This window comes from Malus sylvestris, chromosome 15 (genome assembly GCF_916048215.2).
Source record: "Malus sylvestris chromosome 15, drMalSylv7.2, whole genome shotgun sequence".
Lineage (NCBI taxonomy): Eukaryota > Viridiplantae > Streptophyta > Magnoliopsida > Rosales > Rosaceae > Malus > Malus sylvestris.
In genome coordinates this window covers 26,867,838-26,888,064 of record NC_062274.1, presented here as the reverse complement: position 1 = coordinate 26,888,064, position 20,227 = coordinate 26,867,838, and the positions used below count along the sequence as shown (strand labels likewise).

The following is a 20,227-nucleotide window of genomic DNA, read 5'->3' as shown; positions in this document are numbered from 1 at the left end:
ATATATATATATATATCTATATCTATCTATCTATCTATCTATCCATCTCTTCTGATAATACAGCAGAAGAAAAAATAATACTGTTAGGTTCAGTCTCTTTTCGCCCAATTTTGACTTCCAATTACATTTTTTTTCATTGTTTGGGGCTGAGAGTTAACTCCTCCTGATCAGTCCCTTTTCCTCACCACCCCCACCCCCTTTCCCCCGCTTTGTCAAGAACCGTAAATATTATATATCTATTATTTTTCCCTCCGTTCAGAAAAAAGCTGAACTCTCTATTTTGTTCCCATTCATAATATTTGCAGAACAATTCTCCCAACCCTACTAAATTTTTTTAAGTTTCCCAATGCCAAAGCTACCCACTACCAGTCTGGTCTCTTTCCTTCTGAACTCGTCTCAGTAAGTCTATCTTTTTTCTTAAGCAATAGTTTTCTACCTTTTTCTGAATTAATTTCCCTTCTCTTTTCTCTCCCAATGATGCAATTTACTGATACACCACCACCAACCTTTCACCAAATTATCACCACACCCTATTCCAAAAACCTCCCAATAATGATGAACAAAAACCAAACCTACCGCACGCGCCTGTGGCCTGGCTTTCCGACCTCTAAGTCCCTAGGAACAAACTTTGGCGACGCCAACTGCATGGAGCAGCTGCTCGTCCACTGCGCTAAAGCCATCGAAACCAACGACGCCACCCTAGCCCAGCAGATCCTCTGGGTCCTCAACAACATCGCCCCCCAAGACGGCGACTCCAACCAGCGCCTCACCTGCGCGTTTCTCCGAGCCCTCATTGCCCGCGCAGCCCGAATCGGAAGCTGTAAGGTCCTCGCCGCCATGGCCAACTCCCAAGCCAACTTCACCATCCACACTCACAAGTTCTCCGTCGTTGAGCTCGCCTCCTTCATCGACCTGACACCGTGGCACAGGTTCGGATTCACCGCCGCAAATGCAGCCATTCTAGAAGCTGTTGAAGGGTATTCTGTAGTTCACATTGTTGACCTGAGCTTGACGCACTGCATGCAAATCCCAACTCTGGTCGACGCCATTGCCAGCCGTCAGGACGGTAATGTGAGTCCTCCATTGCTGAAGCTCACTGTGGCGGGTACCATGGAGGACGTCCCTCCAATGCTGGACCTGTCATACGAGGAACTGGGTTCCAAGTTGGTTAATTTTGCAAGGTCAAGAAACATCATTTTAGAGTTTAGGGTCATCCCGTCAAGTTACACTGATGGGTTTGCCAACCTAATCCAACAACTCCGCGTACAAAATTTAGTATATGCGGAGAGTGGTGAGGCGCTTGTAGTGAATTGCCACATGATGCTTCACTACATTTCTGAAGAGGCATTGACACTTCCAGCAATCAATCCGAATCCAATCAGTAGTGGTTCGACTAGCTCTTACGCTTTTGATGTAGCTTCGTCCTCTTTGAGTTCGTCGCTAAGGACAATGTTTCTGAAAGAGCTTCGGGGTTTGGACCCGACGATTGTGGTTTTGGTGGACGAAGATGTGGATTTGACATCGAATAATCCAGTGTGTAGATTGAGGTCGGCCTTCAATTACCTGTGGATACCTTATGACACCTTGGACACATTTTTGCCGCGGGGAAGCAAGCAGAGGCAGTGGTACGAGGCGGATGTGTGTTGGAAGATTGAGAACGTGATAGCGTACGATGGCTTTCAGAGGGTGGAGAGGCTGGAGCAGAAATGCAGGTGGGTGCAGCGAATGCGAAATGCCAACTTTCGAAGCGTTTCATTTGGGGAAGATGCGGTTTCGGAAGTGAAGGCCATGCTTGATGAACATGCAGCTGGTTGGGGATTGAAGAGAGAAGAAGAAGATGTTGTGCTTACATGGAAAGGACACAATGTTGTGTTTGCCACAGCCTGGATGCCTGCTTAAAGTTGAAATTTCTCAAGAAAATGATCTGACAATAAGTTAATTAATATAGAATCTCCTTTTTTTTTCTTTTTTTTTTCTTCTTTCTTAATCTGTTATTTGGTAGTAGCTATCTGATAAATTAGTTAATGATCACATTTTACTAATTTTTACTAGTAGGTGTGAGCTTAAATTTTAATTAATGTGAGGTTTGTGTCATATTTGGTATAATTTTGAACCATGCATTTGTGCATATTCTTCTGTGGTCTGCAGTTACCTAACATATTAATCTGCCTATTCTTTTTTTGCAAAGTCTTTATTTAAAGCGCAATGTTAGGGAGACTACATTATGATATGAAAGTTGATGATTGAATTATTACTTAAGCGTTGACTAACATATTTATTTATTATTTGTAACGCATCATTTAGTTTGCAAATTTGATCTACAAATTTAACCCCCTAACATTACCCTTATTTAAATTTCCTTTTACTCTGTTGTGGTTTTAACTTTGTTGCTAGTTTAAATTTTACAGAAACTTTGACATGAATGTACCCATTGCCCAAGAAATCCCTACGCAAAGTAATTAATGGGTGATTCAAGAAACTATTTTATTATGATTGGAAATGTTCCTATTATAAACTATTTAAAGATTATTTTTATAAAAAAAATAAAAATAAAATATGATATAGTTTACATCAGATTAGGGCTAGAAAATTTTCCTGAAAATTCCAAATTAAACCAAAAAAATCCCAATTCCATATCGAAAAATTTCCAAACCGATAATACCGAAATTTTTGGGATCTATACCGAACCGATCCTGAACTTTTCGGTACGAAAATCAGGATTACATATTCAATGGTTCGAGAATCCTGAACTGAATTGAATATATATATATATATATATATTTATTTTGGTTGCACGCATGTTGAATGTTGAATTTAAGTATGAAATAGAAGTATGAAATTAAGTAATTTGGTACTTTGGAACGTCAATTTGACTTGGTAAGAATGATTTGGTATTTCAATTGGTAAGAAATTTCAAATTGGTAATATGCAAAAAAATTAAATTTCAATTGATATGAAATTAGGCAACAAACTTTTAAGCCAAAGACCCAAAATTTAGGCGACAACCCCAAAATTTCAAATTTATGCCCAAAAGCCCAAAACCCAAAACGCAATCTCAATCCATCCCGAAATACAAAAAACATTTCAAGAATCCCTAAAATTGAGAATACCGAAATTTCGATTCGGGATTGGTCTTCAAAATCCTGTCCCAAACATTTTTGGTTTGCATTCAAGATCCCGTTTTCGATTTGGGATCCCTTACTGAACCACCCCTACATCAGACTGTATAAAAACATATTGTCATAATCAATATAAAAGTATTACAAATCTATCTAGTTGCTACATTAATTAACTAAATGATTCTAGTTTTAATTGATCTTTTACAGAGATAAATTTTACATAGTATTTTATAATATGAATAGTTCTAATCATAAACACAAACTTCTATAAGACCAAAGATAATACTTGTCTAATAAGGCCATATATCTTTCGATATTTTCTTCATGACCTAACAGTTTTGGTTTGTATTCCTCCAAAAAAAAAAAAAAACAGTTTTGGTTTGTATATACTGGATCGCTTTGAAATTGGATAAATATATAATCATGAGTATCATTATTATAATATTAAATCCACCAGAGGATCGACAAAAGAATCAAATAGTTTACGTACTAGTTTTACATCTGTAAGTTTCATTATTTTCTTACTCTCTTAATCTCGGAGAGAGTCCTGGCAGCCAAATTTTACATGCATCGATGCGACAAAGGAATGGTCATAGTCGACGACAATGACCTCATTCAGATGATCCTTTTCTCACTCTCCAAAATAAAGATGACCAATCAATCAACTAGCTAGATCCATTGTCATACACATTGGGGGTAGGCAAACTGGTCCTGGACCTACGGGTCAGGGTAGGTACATGCGATTCGGGGCGGGTCCAAAAATTAAAAATACAAAACGGGGCGGGCGGGTCGGTTCCTAGTAAATAATGGGGCTGGCCGGTTCTAAAACTTGGAGAAAACGGGATCCCGGCCCGGACCATTAATTGCCTAAATCTCTACCGTCTATCTATCCATCACCCTCCCTCTCTTATTTTCACCCTAACTCTCAGATGCAATTCACTCTCTCAAACTTTTCCCTCACCCTCTCTCTCTATCCCGACTCTGAGTCTCATCCGACACCACTCCGAGTCTCCTCCCTCGATCTCTCATCCTTGAAACTCCTTTCCTCTCTTGTCTCAGACCTCAATCTCGAGCCCAAGCTTCCATCTCTGTACATCGACTCTCCACACCTCCTACCCGTAGTGACTGAGTCGACCTCGACTGTGTCGACATCACAACAGCCAACCACCATCACCATCATGGCATCCTCTCCTGACTCTCCATCGTGGCATCCCTAGGTAATTTATGAATTAGGGTTTCTGATTTAGGAATTTAGGGTTTTTACATAAGCTTTTCGATTGATTAGGGTTTCTGACTTCGTGGGTTTCTGATTTTGTAATGGCAAAGGTGGGATCCGTGGAAGACAACGTCTCTTGTTCAATTTGTGTGTCAGGGTCAATGGCTCCAACCAAAGGTGGTGGTGTGGCTGGGCTCAAGCACGAATGTAGACTCAACGAGGTTGTCCCAGCCTCCTACTTCTCTTATTCTCGGCATCTAATTTATGTTTTATTTTGAATTTGAATTTGGGGATTTAGGAATTAGGAATTCAGTTCATTTGCTTGAAAAAAATCATTAAAATGTTGGGGATTTAGCTTTAATTAAGGATTCCGTTTTATTTTATTTTTTGATGAATTCGAAATTGTAATTGAAGATTTTTATTTATTTATTAATTTGTTCTATTTGGGGATTTAGGTTGGCGTTGGGGCGTGAGAAATGCTTGAAAAATGTTTGATCCCCTGCATAACCCAAATCACAAAATTTTCAGAAGATCAGAAAAATGTTTAATCTATGTGGTTTGTTGGTCGGTGAGATGTGGCAAGCGGACTTTGCGATCGAAAACAAGGGGTCGCGGGTTGGTGGCAATATGCCCAATCGAAAAGAAAAAAAAAATAGTTGGACTCGTGGACCCGTCTCGAACCGGCCTGTTTGAAAAGGGCTGGGTTAGGTCCAGTTCCCAAATTCAAAATACCTCTACCCAGCCTGGCCTGCCCCGTTACATTTTAAACGGGTAGGGCCAGGTTCCTTCAAATTTGGGCCCGGCCCTGCCCATGCCCACCCCTAATACACATGTCAGTATTATACTTTGGACCAATGATTTTTTTTCGAAATCCATTTTCGTATATTCAGTATAACATCCGTTGTTTGCCGCATACATATGTAATTACTGTTATATATTAACCGCGTAGAAATATTTGAAAATTAAAGAGAAAACAAATAAGTAAAGATGAATAGTGAGAAAATGATGAATTAGAGCCTAACAATTGAATGATAATGATTATACAACTTTGTTTATTGGGTAAATTACACTTTACCACATTAAGTTTGTGATCGATTTCAATTTCTTATAATATCTTTTAAATATTTCAATTTCACATCTCAAATACTATTTTATTTCAATATAATACATCAATTACATTTTTCATCCATTGATTCTTTAAAAGCTGACATGGCTACCACATTTGTACCATGTGGCTGCCAAATTTATGCCATGTGGCAATTTTTTTTTTATTATTACCCTATTGGAAAAAAAAAAAAATTGAAAACCCAGAAACCAATAATCTTTATCCGCTGCCTCCCTCCCTCCCTGCACCTTTCATTCTTCCGTCTCCACGCACATTCCTCCCTCGCTGCACCCTTTATTCCTTCCGGTGAGGTAGTCGATGATTATATCAAGAAATTCAATTTCTGATTTGCTTACTTGGTTATGTTTCCTCGCCACCGCCGTTCAATTTATTCATTGAACAGATGGTGTGCGTTGAATCTTCTCGAGTCTCCCTTTCCATCGTTGCAACCCCTTTTGGTTTCTTCTGGCTCCGTACGGCGTCGCATTGCCTCTGTTTGCCTCGGTTTAGAGTTGACAACCATCGGGAAATGAAACGGCGTGGGGAGGACCATTGTAAGGCCATGAATCCGTCGTTGTCGTTGCCTTCTGGGAGGCGGGGTAGGTGTCCAACCATATTGAAGTCTCCAGAGCAATCGTAGCCGTTGGTTTCGGATCTGATTCTTCATCAACAAGAATGTCGGCGATACGGATATGGCAGGTCTTGGAGTAACGGAAAAGGGGAGAAAATGTTTAGGATTTTAAAGAAGGGAGGAGGAACTCGATGGAGTCGGAGGAGGAGATCTTTCCGGTGAGGTAATCGAGGAGGGGCTTGCGGTCGGGGAAAGTGACGAAGAGGGAAAAGTTGAGGTTTTGGTAGTGAAGGGAAGGGATGAAGGTTGGGGAGGTGAAGAGGGAGGAGAGGGAGAAGGTGGGGGGGGGGGTTACAGGGGGAAGATGGGGTTTTGGGTTGGTTTTTTTTTTTGTTTTTTTAATTAATTATTTTTATATGAATAAATTTTTTTTTGCCACGTGGCACAAATTTGGCAGCCACGTCAACTCTTAATGAATTAGTGGATGGAAAATGTAATGAATGTATTATATTGAAATAAAAGAGTACTTGAGGTATGAAATTGAAATGTTTTAAAGATGTTGAAAGAAATTGAAATCGACCCCAAACCTGAGGTGGTAAAGTGTAATTTACCCTTGTTTATAACAAAGAGCTTAACAATGCTAATCAAACACTAAGGCCGCCCCAACCGAAGGGGCTATGTTTAGCCCCCATCAAGATTATAGTCTTGCAAGAAATTATTTTTTTAATAAATAGTGCCAAGCCATATCTATATACAATTTCCAACCGAAGGAGGCTATTTTTAGCCCACTTCAATAATTTATTATTTTAAGTTTGTTCTTTAATTTTAACGGTTAATTGAATTAAAGTACCATATTAAAATAAGATTTCCGATTTTGTGGCCCACTGGTCGCTAAATGTTGTTTTAAGTTTCATATTATTTAAGTTTTATGTTATTAAATATTTTAATTTTACTTACATGTTAACAACTTAGACATTAAAATGAGGTAAGATAGCATGGAAGGGTGAAAAAGATGTGAGAAATTGTGTAGAAATGACTTACATATTTATAGGAAAAAAATTAGAATTTTTAATTTTTTTTAATCTCGTCTTAAAAAAAAAAAATAACTACATAATGTCAGCTAGCACAACTAGGCCCAACTTTCAGGGTTAGTTGGATGACTATGTTTGCCCAGCCCTCTGGCCATTTGGCTATATTTTGGCCTGGTGGATCCCAAATTTGTTTGGCCTAGTTCTCAATTGTAGATGGATTTTGTGTCAAAATGTGCTATATTTTGGCCTATAACCTTTTGGCCGGCTTAGTTGGAGATGGCCTAACAAACTTGCTAACTGTATTGTTGACAATCAATATTTAACTAATCATCTAATGATGTGGAACACTTTATATATTGTATAGGAACATTTTTGATAATGAAGTTCACATGAAAGCAAGGTGATGCATGCACAAACTAAAGTGGTTTTTCCTTCATATTCTAATATATGATGCCATTTTTTGAGCGTAAATTATGTTTCCATGATCTAATAACATTTTGTATCTTTATCAAAGATGTATCCAAGAAGTACACAAAAGAAGGAAAAAAAAAAAAGAGCTTAATTATTGTTTGGCTGCGCTCCGTTACTAAAGCATATAAAAATAAAAGGAAGGAGTGCAAATAGATAAAATGGGAGTGGTATTATGGTATTACCGTCATCCACCATCAACGAAACCTTTTCTATGTGGTAAAACAAGAAAAAGAAGGGTTTTTTGCTTTCGTCTCTTTTTATGCCAAAGAGTGTTCTAATATAATTAGTGTGCTTCAGAAAAGTTCATTTCATGATTAAATTTTTGGATAACCTGAAGTAGGAGTGATTTTTCAAACGAGTCAAATCGAAGTTAGGGGGTTCTATTTCAATACAATATAATGATATATACATTCTAATTTTGTTTTAAAAAAAAAAATCAGAACTTCAAGATCCATTATGATTTGAAAATTCAATTTTTTTTCGAAATTTTTTGGAACTTACATATTTAAAAATTCTTCAAAACAAAATTTGGAGTTTCAAATGCTCAAAAAAGTTTGAAAGGTTAAAATCAATATTACAAACCTATAAGAATCTATCACATACTTAAAAAAGCAGGCAATGCTATATTGTAGCCTTCAGGGAGATCATATGCTGTCACATATATAATTTTAGCCTTAACGTACAATTATCTTTGCCTTCCTAATCATTAATCCTATTTATTTTATTGTTAAGTGGTTAGTTCTAGCTCAAAACTTCAATGTCTTCGGCCATAGAAATTCTAAGATACATTCCGAGTCTTGTCCCTTTTTTTTTTTTTCCACAAACGTTAGATGATTCGTTGTTGATCATGGAATGCGGAAGTTGGAAATTTTCAGATCAAAATCAGTTAATATAAGAAATTTTATCCCAACGTGTAGCCCTAGACCCGAAGGAAGCAAGGTTATATGCACTGCAGTAATATCCTCCGCCTTAGTATCGATCAAAATCCAACTTCGTCAATCGATCAACAATGTCTGTGCAGGCAACAACCTAAGTTATATTGTGAAACTTACCAAACATCCTTTAGGGTTTATCACAAATGATCTCTGAAATTGACCCACACCATCAAAATGGTCATTGAAATTGAAAATCAACCAATGTAGTCCATGAAAATAAGTGTTGCAAATCAATCTAGTCATTCCGTCACAATTTTATTAAAAATTCCGTTAAGTGCTGATGAGGCACATAAATAGGCCCCACAAAATTTACGGGTTTTTATCACAAATGGTCATTGAAATTGACCCACACCATCAAGATGGTCCATGAAATTGACCCACACCATCAAGATGGTCTTTGAAATTGACCTACACCATCAATGTAGTCCTTGAAAATAGGTGTCGTAAATCAATATGATCTTTCTACCACAATTCTGTAAAATTTTTGTTATGTGCTGATGTGGGTTTAATAATTAATTAAAAAAGTTGTCTAAATACCTTTTTGCACAATGGAATTTTTTTTTCTTCTTGTAGTACAGCCTACTCCGAAGAGAGATTCCTTCCATAAACTGTCAAGGGCACAAGGCTTAACCAAGGCCTAAGATGAGGTGTGGAAATAGTTTTCAACCAACAGTAGACGCACCTCGGTTATAACCTCATTATCTCAAGGCAGACCTCGCCGTTTTTTGAATCACTAGACCACCAGGGAAGCGCCGAACAAGCTCTCCAAGATTAAGGTTGTGATGATGTTGATCACTTAAATGTTAATAGTGATGTCCCTTAAGTTGTTGCCAATTGGTCAAGCCGTCACCAAAAGTGACCTCGATCCAGGTTCAATTCGGTGAAGGGTGTCGAAGTGTGTAAAGATGAGTGTATTGAGTTTTTTTTTTTAAGAATAGAGAGTGAAGGAAGTAGAGAAATGTGGACTGGAATCGGAGGTGATTGCAGAACTGGGTTTTTGGGTTGACAACTTTTTTTATTAACTATTAAATTATTAAGCCTATTTGTAGTTTTTTAAATTTAATTAGACTTATGTGACCTATTTATATGTCACATCAGCACATAACAAATTTTTTGACAAAATTGTAATAAAATGACTACATTGATTTGAGACACTTACTTATGGGACTACATAAATCATTTTCAATTTCATGGACCATTTTGATGTTGCGGGTCAATTACAGGTACCATTTTGATGTCGTAGGTAAGTTTCAAGGACTATTGTGAGAAAAATGGACTTATAAGAACCATTTATATGTCACATCAGCACTTGACATAATTTTTAACATAATTATGACGGAAGGACCACATTGATTTGCGACACCTATTTTAAGGAACTACATTAATTGATTTTCAATTTTAAGAACCATTTTGATGATGAAGGTCAATTTTAAGGACCATTTATGATAAAAACTTTAATCTAAATTAAATTAACTTCTCCACATACTTGAGTATTCCAAAACATAAATATTTGACTTCTCGCATTTTAAAGAGTTTTTTTTTCCCCTAAAGCCTAAAGTAGCAAAACACAAAAGATATAAATAATAGAATACTTTCCTGCAACTTTTAGTAAAATGAAACGTACTTTTTACCAAAAACAATTGCGCCAAAACGCCACTACGGCTCATGAAAGGAATAATTCATAGTAACAAAAGAAGAAAGAAAATTGCTCTGATAAAATGATTTGTTCATGATATGCGTACATGATCTTATTATATATGGTGGCCCGTGACCAATGAGTAAAGTACTGATGAACCTTGAACCAAAAGATTAGTAACTGCCTCCGATCCCCACCCCTCATTCCATGACAAAATCTCAACTTCCACATACAAACTATCCCCTAGCCGGCTAACTTCACATGCCACCAAAACGCAACTCATACACTAAAGCCACACCACACTCTCTCTCTCTCTCTCTCTCTCTCTCTCTCTCTCTCTGTCTTACCTGATCAATAAAAAAGCAGCAAAAATGAGATATGAAAAGGGATTAGACCCTTGTGTAGCTTGAAAAGGTTTGTTGAATCAGAACTGCTTCTATTACCTTATTGACTACCCAGCTTTTTCTGATATATATATATATATATCTATCTCTTCTGAAAATACAGCAGAAGAAAAAATATTACTGTAGGTTCAGTCTCTCTTCCCCCAATTTTGACTTCCAATTAAACTTTTTTTTTGCATTGTTTGGGGCTGAGGGTTAACTCCTCCTGATAATTCCCTTTTCCTCCCCCCATGTCGAGAACCATAAATATTATATATTATTATTTTTCCCTCCGTTCAGAAAAAAGCTGAACTCTCTATCTTGTTCCCATTCATAATATTTGCAGAACAATTCTCCCAACCCTACTAAAAATTTTAAGTTTCCCAATGCCAAAGCTACCCACTACCAGTCTGGTCTCTTTCCTTCTGAACTCGTCTCAGTAACTCTTTTTTCTTAAGCAATTGTTTTCTACCTTTTTGCTGAATTAATTTCCCTTCTCTTTTCTCTCCCAATGATGCAATTTACTGAGACACCACCTTATGCAGGATAGAACCAAGGGTATTAAGGAGAGGGGAATAGATATCCTAAGATTCGCTCAATTAGGGGCAACGGAGTACGCTCGATGTCGCTAATCATGGATTCACACAACCAAGCCAAATGCTTGATTTTAGAAGGAGAAATCACTCTTTTCAAATGCACAAGGCAAATACAATTTTAATTTATTCCAGTCTACCATTCAAGGCTCTCTAGTACAATATTTATAAGCGTTTACAAATTAATAGACCTTAAGTTTCCATGACACCCTTATAACTCCCAAAATAACAAATTCCTAAGTAATTAAAATACAAAACCTTTGTTATTCCAAAGCATATTCATGGTTTCAAATTGTTTTCTCCGAGTCTTCCTCCCGCATCATTCTCCTCTTCTCGAAGAAAATTCGTCCTTGAATTTCATTTGCTCTTCCTCGATGTTTCAGATGCCCAACCAATGTTTCCCATAGTAGAGATTTTAGTAAGATAATCACAATTCGTACAACATTGCAAAGAGCACAAAATTTATAATATATTTTTTGTTTCCATTGTGTATAGACTGATCCCCTTTTTCTTCCAAAAGAATTGTGATGCATATAGGCTTCCAAACTTATTGCTTCTGGGAGACTGTACATACTCATGAATGAGAAAAGAAAACTCCAATAATGAGAAAAAGGTAGTTCCTTATCCAAGCATTTTCTCTTAACCAAAGCACAATCAATGAATTCATCCCAAATATAATCATGAAAACATAATGCAAGAGGCTTCACATTCTTTGTAAGTTGTCCACATCGTTGTTCAACCCATGAACTCTTACCTGCGTCTACATGAACTCATCGTTGTTCCCACAGACGGCGCCAAATGTTGATGCACAAAATCAATGAGGACTTTGGTACAACAGAAAGTGTTAAGTTTGTGACCTTCGCTAGATTGCTCCGGTCACTAGTGTGGATAAGTAAGTAAATGGATAGGGACAGGGAAGCAAACACAAGATGTACGTGGTTCACCCAGATTGGCTACGTCCACGGAGTAGAGGAGTTCTCATTAATGGTGAAGGGTTACACAAGTACATAGGTTCAAGCTCTCCTTTAGTGAGTATTAGTGAATGATGTAGTACAAATGACATTAGGAAATATTGTGAGAGAATGATCTCTATTTATAGAAGAGAGTTTCTAGCTTCATTCTGACATTGACACGTGTCGTGTTGTGATTGGCTTCTGATGTTGACATGTGTCGTGCTATGATTGGCTTCTGATGTCGACATGTGTCGCGCTGTGATTGGCCTCCTGGTTGGAGGGAAACTCTTCTGGGTCCTTGACGGTATAACGCTGACCAGTGCTCAGTAGTTTCAGGATTGGTCAAGTATGGTACAAACATCAGTCAACAAAAATTGGGGCTGAATCCCAATATGGAGAACATGTGACCTCAAGCTGCCTACAACACTCTTGATTAGCCACTAAAACCAAATACTTGTAATAATCATTTTTCTTGTCAAAGATTGGTGTAGAACTCTAATCAACAAAGTTCTCATTGACTTCTTCGTCGTCATCAACATACTTGTCATAAATTGGCCTCGAATTCCAATCGACCGAGCTAGTCTCTTCAACCAATTGAATTTCAAACGGATGGAAAATCTCACCCATGATCTTCATACGCAACGAAAAACCTACTCTGATGCCACTTGATGCAGGATAAACCAAGGGAGTCTCGGGAAGACGAGGGATGATAACTTAGGATTCGCTCAACTAGGGGCAATGGAGCACGCTCAACGTTGTTAATTGTGGATTCGCTCACATGACCAAGCCAAATGCTTTATTTTAGAAGGAGAAATCACTCTCTTCAAATGCACAAGGCAAATACAATTTTAATTCATTCCAGTCTACCATTCAAGGCTCTCTAGTACAATATTTATAAGTGTTTACAAATTAATAAACCTCAAGTTTCCATGACACCCTTACAACTCCCAAAATACTTAACAAATTCCTAAGTAATTAAAATACAAAACCTTTGTTATTCCAAAGCATATTAATGGTTTCAAATTGTTTTCTCTGAGTCTTCCTCCCATATCATTCTTCTCCCACATCACCACCACCACCCTTGCACCAAATTATCACCACACCCTATTCCAATAACCTCCCAATAATGATGAACAAAAACCAAACCTACCGCATGCACCCGTGGCCTGGCTTTCCGACCTCAAAGTCCTTAGGAACAAACTTTGGCGACGCCAATTGCATGGAGCAGTTGCTCGTCCACTACGCTAACGCCATCGAAACAAACTACGATGCATGGACACAGTAGAAAGTCGGCATATCCCGTATCTAACATGCGGGGATACGGATATGCATAGGATACGCGTGGATACACACCCGATACGTATCAGAGTGAAGGGATACATTATTGACTGATGAGATACACGTATCGTACTGTTGAGATATGAGTATCCCACTTTTCAAATACATTTCATCTAAAATCGGAGAATAATCAGAAGAAAAAAAAATCAATAAATCCATACAGAATCATGCTTTGATTGAATTTATCTAAACTAAAATTCGGATTACCTGTTTTTCCTCACTCGAACCTCAGAAATCAGAATTATGCTTGACTCTGCAATGGCTCTGTCGTCTCCGTCTACAATTGCTGGTGAGAGCTATTCGAAGTTTACTCCTCTGCTTTACTAATCATTGTAATCTGAAACTAAAAGCCTTTTGCTTTTCTCATCTCTGTTTTTAACTTTTTGTATATAACAATAATAATATTGTATTTTGTATATTATAATATATTATTGTGCAATGGGTTGAGCTCTTATTGTTTATATGTTTGTTAATTTAGGAAAATGAATCACCCTGATTGTAACATCCCACAACGTCCAGGGAAGTGGATCATCTATGCCTTATATGTATATTCTCATCTCTACCTAGCACAATGCCTTTTAGGAGCTCATTGGCTTCGGGTACCATCGGAACTCTGAAGTTAAGTGAGTTCGGGCGAGAGCATTCCCATAATGGGTGACCCACTGGGAAGTTCTCGTGTGAGTTCCCAGAAACAAAACCGTGAGGGCGTGGTCGGGACCCAAAGCGGACAATATCATGCTACGGCGGAGTCGAGCCCGGGATGTGGTGGGGGCCCGGGTCGGGATGTGGTGGGGGCTCGGGTTGGGATGTGATAATTTGGAATCAGAGCCAATCCCTGGCCGGAAGTGTGCCGACGAGGACATTGGGCCCCTAAAGAGGGTGGATTGTAACATCCCACATTGCCCAGGGGAGTGGATCCTCTATGCCTTATATGTATATTCCCATCTCTACCTAGTACGAGGCCTTTTGGGAGCTCATTGGTTTCGGGTTCCATCGGAACTTCGAAGTTAAGTGAGTTCGGGTAAGATCATATTCCTATGATGGGTGACCCACTGGAAAGTTCTCGTGTGAGTTCCCAAAAACAAAACAGTGATGGCGTGTTCGGGGTCCAAAGCGGACAATATCGTGCTATGGCGGAGTTGAGCCCAAGATGTGACACTGATAATCATGTGAATGATAATGCTAATCTGGATGAGATTGTTGAAAATTATTATGCTCTGTTGTGGAAGTATGTCAAAAGGCTTGAAAAAGTGGAAAATAGAGGAGGAGGAAATATTGAATTTGAATGCAATTATTGTCAAAAAACTTATAAAGGATCCTACTATAGGGTTAAGTTTCATTTGCTAAAAATGTCTGGAAACAGGATCGTGTCTTGCAACAAGCTTACTGATGAAACTCTTGCATAAATGAAAAAGTTAGTTCAAGAGTGTGAATACAAGATGAAGAGTTATGCTCCTAAGCATGTTTCGTTGCCCAATACTGGTTCTTTCTGTTATGATCTACCTTAAGCAAATCTTGATCCAAAGAAGAGAAAGGGAACAAGTGGACCTCTTAGTAAAGCTTTTAACAAAGAGGCTCGAGATCAATGTGATGCTGAAGTTGCAAGGATGTTTTATACAGGTGTCTTATAATTTAACCTTGCAAGAAATCCACATTATCGGAACTTATATGTTCGTGCTTCTACACTTCTGGGGTATGTCCCACTAGGTTACAACGCATTAAGAACTACTCTTATGCAACAAGAGAAGAGTCGCATTGAGCGGTGCCTCCAACCAATCAAGCGCAGATGAAGCACTAGAGGTGTAAGTCTGTGCAGTGATGGGTGGACAGATGCTCAAAGGAGACCACTTATTAATATTATGGCAACTTGTGAAAGCGAGCCTATGTTTTTTAGGGCAATTAATTGCGAAGATGAATACAAAGACAAACATTGTATTGCCAACTCCCTTACAGAAGCTAGTAAAGAAATTGGTCATGAAAATGTTGTTCAAGTGATCACTGACAATGCTCATGTTGGTAAAGCTGCTGGATTACTTATTGAGGCCCACCATCCCCATATCTTTTGGACACCCTGTGTTGTTCACACTCTTAATCTTGCTTTGAAGAGTATATGTTCTCTGAAACAAACAGATGTTTCATATGATGACTGCAATTGGATTTCATCTATTGCTAGTGATGCTTGGTCCATAATTTTTTTTTATTATGAACCATAGCATGAGATTGGCTATGTTTAATGAAAATTGCAAACTAAAGTTACTCTCCATTGCCGAAACAAGGTTTGTTTTCTCCAGTTTTTTCCTTTTTTTTTTCTTATTCAATTATGAGCTGTCCTAATTTTAAAATTTTTCAGATTTTCTTCCACACTTGTGATGCTTAGAAGATTTAAGGAAGTAAAGGAAGGTTTAGAACAAATGGTGATTAGCCTGAATTGGGCTTTGTACAAAGAAGATGATTTGGTTAAAGCAATGATGGTGAAGCAAAAGATATTGGATGAGTATTTTTGGGAGAAGATCGATTATATTCTTTTCTTTACAGCTCCAATATATGAGGTTATTAGAATGGCTAACACAGATAAACCTTGTCTTCACTTGGTGTATGAGTGGTGGGATGCTATGATTGAAAAGGTGAAAACTGTTATCTACAGGAATGAGTGCAAGGCGTTACATGAAAAAAAACAGTTTTTTGATGCAGTGAATCGCATTTTATTGGAGCGATGGACTAAAAGTAACACACCACTTCATTGTTTGGCACATTCATTAAATCCAAGGTAATGATTTGTTAATTTCCTTATAAATTCCTCTAGATTAATCTTTAGCTTTATGAGTATATTTTTGAAGTGCTATTTCTTTTATTTTAGGTATTATAGTTCAGAATGGCTCCAAGAAGACCCTAGTTGTCTTGCTCCACATCAAGATGTTGAGCTTACAACTGAAAGGAAAAAAATGCTTTGAGAGATACTTTTCCAATGAGGAGATTAGAAGAAATATCTGTTGGAGTTTTGAGCTCCTTTAGTCCCACATCGGGGAACTCAAGGGAACTTGAGGTCCTTATATTAAGTTAGTCACCTTTATTAGTGATTAGGTGTTGGACCATTTGGAATGAGGATTGAGGCTTAGGCCACTAATTGTGTGGATTAGGCTTGATGATTATACCATAATATTAATATTAATTAATCAAGACAAGGGCCTTGGGCCTTGGGGCCTAAGAATTAAAATTAGGGAACTTTAACGAAAAGTTCCTGGTACTGTTCACTTTAACGAAAAACCACATTTTTACACTAAAAAGTCAATCCTGATACTATTCACTTTACCCTTTATTTTGTCATTATCATTAAAACTCAAAGTTTTCAAGCCCTTTTCATTAGTTTTCCTTTAAAATTAATCAGATCATTAATTTTAATTTTGAATTAAGTTTTGAATTAAAATTAATTACAAACGTTTTGATTAATAGACACAACTCTTTGGAAAGAGTTGTGTAGCTTCAGATACATCCAAAAGGTATTTGAAGAGGTATGAAATAGCTTATATAACTAGAGTCTCAGTTCCATTGTAGATTATCTTTTCTTCCATGCAAAATTCCCAGAGAGTAAACACACAAAACAATTCGCTAGAATTCTATAATCCAGTGCAGGTTGTAGAATTAGGTAGTTGTATCCTGGTCGAGCAGACGTTGTAGAACCACAAACGCAAAAGTGGGACGGAAATACTCTTCGAAGAACATAGCTTTAGCGCTAGCCTCTACCTTTTATTCATTCAAGTTAGTATCATTTTAATTTCTGTATTTTTTGTGTAATTTCATTCTGTATTGCAAATATTTTGAGTAATAAAGTATAAGTATTTCAAGTTATGTATTTATGTTATTTTTGTTTCTAAATTGTTCCCCAACAATATCAATGTGGAGTATGCCTCTTTCTCTATGTGCTTGAATGACTTCGGAGCTATTGATTCTATGAACGATAGGCTTCATTTGGAACCAGTGATGTGGTGAATTGTCCATGGAGCTTCTACACCTAGTCTCCAATCCATAGCGTTGAAGCTACTTGGACAACTTTGTTCCTCCTCTTGTTGTGAAAGAAATTGGAGCACTTATAGTTTTATTCACTCTTTAAGAAGGAACAAGATTGCACCACAAAGAGCCGAGGATTTGGTATTTGTGCATAATAATCTTCGTCTTTTATCAAGGAATAGCTCAACCTACAAAGAAGGTATTCCTCAATTGTGGGATGTTGGAGGGGATGGCTTTGAAAACTTGGGTGAAGAAAGTGTTGGGATGCTTGAAATAGCTAACATTTCACTGGATGAACCATCATTGGAGACTACTTTGGTTACTAGAGGAGACATCATGAATGTGGAAGTTGAATGAGACTTTGTTTTTTTTTTTAATTTTCTCGAAGATGTTCATTTTAATTTTTTAAGTTTGAAGACTAATTGCTTGTTGGATGGACCATCTTTCTAATTGTTTGGAGTTTATTGAAATAAATTTGAACTTTGAGTAATAAATTTGAATGCTTATTTTATAGTATTTTAGATTTATTTATTTATATTTTTAATTGCCGTATCCCTATATCGTGTCTTCGTTTTTAGAAATTTAAATTGTCCCCGTATCGTATTGTGTCGTATCCCCGTATCCATGTCTGTGTCCATGCATCTTAGGAAACCAACGACGCCACCCTAGCCCGGCAGATCCTCTGGGTCCTCAACAATATTGACTCCAACCACCTGCGTGTTTCTCCGAGCCCTCATTGCCCGCGCGGCCCGAATCGGAAGCTGTAAGGTCCTCGCCGCCATGGCCAACTCCCAAGCCAACTTCACCATCCACACTCACAAGTTCTCCATCGTTGAGCTCGCCTCCTTCATCGACCTGACACCGTGGCACAGGTTCGGATTCACCGCCACAAATGCAGCCATTGTAGAAGCTGTTGAAGGGTATTCTGTGGTTCACATTGTTGACCTGAGCTTGACGCATTGCATGCAAATCCCAACTCTGGTTGACGCCATTGCCAGCCGTCAGGACGGTAATGTGAGTCCTCCGTTGCTGAAGCTCACTGTGGCGGGTACCATGGAGGACGTCCCTCCAATGCTGGACCTGTCATACGAGGAACTGGGTTCCAAGTTGGTTAATTTCGCAAGGTCAAGAAACATCATTTTAGAGTTTAGGGTCATCCCGTCAAGTTACACTGATGGGTTTGCCAACCTAATCCAACAACTCCGCGTACAAAATTTAGTGTATGCGGAGAGTGGTGAGGCGCTTGTAGTGAATTGCCACATGATGCTTCACTACATTTCTGAAGAGGCATTGACACTTCCGGCAATCAATCCGAATCCTAGCAGTAGTGGTTCGACTAGCTCTTACGCTTTTGATGTAGCTTCGTCCTCTTCAAGTTCGTCGCTAAGGACAGTGTTTCTGAAAGTGCTTGGGGGTTTGGACCCGACGATTGTGGTTTTGGTGAACGAAGATGTGGATTTGACATCGAATAATCTAGTGTGTAGGTTGAGGTCGGCCTTCAATTACCTGTGGATACCTTATGACACCGTGGACACATTTTTGCCGCGGGGAAGCAAGCAGAGGCAGTGGTACGAGGCGGATGTGTGTTGGAAGATTGAGAACGTGATAGCGTACGAGGGCTTTCAGAGGGTGGAGAGGCTGGAGCCGAAATGCAGGTGGGTGCAGCGAATGCGAAATGCCAACTTTCGAAGCGTTTCATTTGGGAAGATTGAGAACGTGATAGCGTACGAGGGCTTTCAGAGGGTGGAGAGGCTGGAGCCGAAATGCAGGTGGGTGCAGCGAATGCGAAATGCCAACTTTCGAAGCGTTTCATTTGGGAAAGATGCGGTTTCGGAAGTGAAGGCCATGCTTGATGAACATGGTTGGGGATTGAAGAGAGAAGAAGAAGATGTTGTGCTTACACTGAAAGGACACAATGTTGTGTTTGCCACAGCTTGGATGCCTGCTTAAATTCAAAAGTTGAAATTTCTCAAGAAAATGATCTGACAATAAGTTAATTAATATAGAATCTCTCTTCTTTTTTTTTTTTTCCTTCTTCTTTCTTAATCTGTCATTTGGTAATAGCTAGCTGATCAATTAGTTAATGATCATGTTTTACTAATTTTTACTTGTAGGTGAGAGCTTAAATTTGAAATAATGTGAGGTTTGTGTCATATTTGGAATAATTTTGAACCATGCATTTGTGCATATTCTTCGGTAGTCTGCAGTAACGTAACATGTTAATCTGCCTATTCTTTTCTGCGGTCTTTATTTAAAAGGAGAGATTTTTCAGTTTAATCGGTATACGGAGTGGTACAACATGTGTCATTATACAAATTGTGGGATATGTGTACGATAAAAATTTAATAACTTAAAAAATAAAATTTCCCACCACTCCTATTAAAACATGTGGTGTTTCATTTGTGTTCCCGTCATAACTAAAAATTTCTTATTTAAAGGGTAATAGTAAAGAGACTACATTTGTAAACTAAATGACATGGAAGCTTGATGATTAAATTATTAGTTAAGCTTAACGTGCTTAATTCTTATTGGTAACGCATTTTTTAGTTTGCAAATTTAGTCAACAAATTTAATCTCTCTAACATTACCCTTATTTAAATTTGGTTAAATTACATAATACCCCCTCAAGTTTGAGGTCTATTACAACCCCATACAACATTTTAAAAATATTTCACTTTCATACCTTAAGTACTATTTTATTTCAAAATAATATCTTTGTTACAAAAGCTGAAACACACCTCCTCGCAACCCCCAAACCTAGAAACCTTATCCCCCACGACCCACGCAAACGAACCTCTCTCCCCCTCCTCCTCCTCCTCCTCCTCTCTTCTCCCCTATCTTCATCTTCTTCCCCCTGCAACCCAGGAAAAA

At 38.1% G+C, this 20,227-nt stretch overlaps 1 protein-coding gene, 1 long non-coding RNA gene and 1 pseudogene across 2 annotated transcripts; all 3 read left to right on the top strand.

Annotated features, from left to right (window-relative positions):
• Window positions 1–2,128, top strand: LOC126601948 (scarecrow-like protein 32). The gene has a single exon (XM_050268724.1). The coding sequence runs from the start codon at window positions 475–477 to the stop codon at window positions 1,897–1,899; it is 1,425 nt and encodes a 474-aa protein (XP_050124681.1). The 5' UTR covers window positions 1–474; the 3' UTR covers window positions 1,900–2,128.
• Window positions 2,129–10,978: 8,850 nt separating this feature from the next.
• LOC126601949 (scarecrow-like protein 32) lies at window positions 10,979–19,306 on the top strand (annotated as a pseudogene).
• On the top strand, window positions 15,592–16,300 carry LOC126601950 (uncharacterized). Its single transcript, XR_007615872.1, has 3 exons — window positions 15,592–15,627; window positions 16,043–16,118; window positions 16,209–16,300. It is a non-coding gene; the product is annotated as an uncharacterized LOC126601950 (long non-coding RNA).
• Window positions 19,307–20,227: the final 921 nt, after the last annotated feature.

What these genes read in the sequence shown, in the direction of transcription:
- LOC126601948 (XM_050268724.1), top strand. Translation starts at nt 475, where the DNA reads ATGATGCAATTTACTGATACACCACCACCAACCTTTCACCAAATTATC.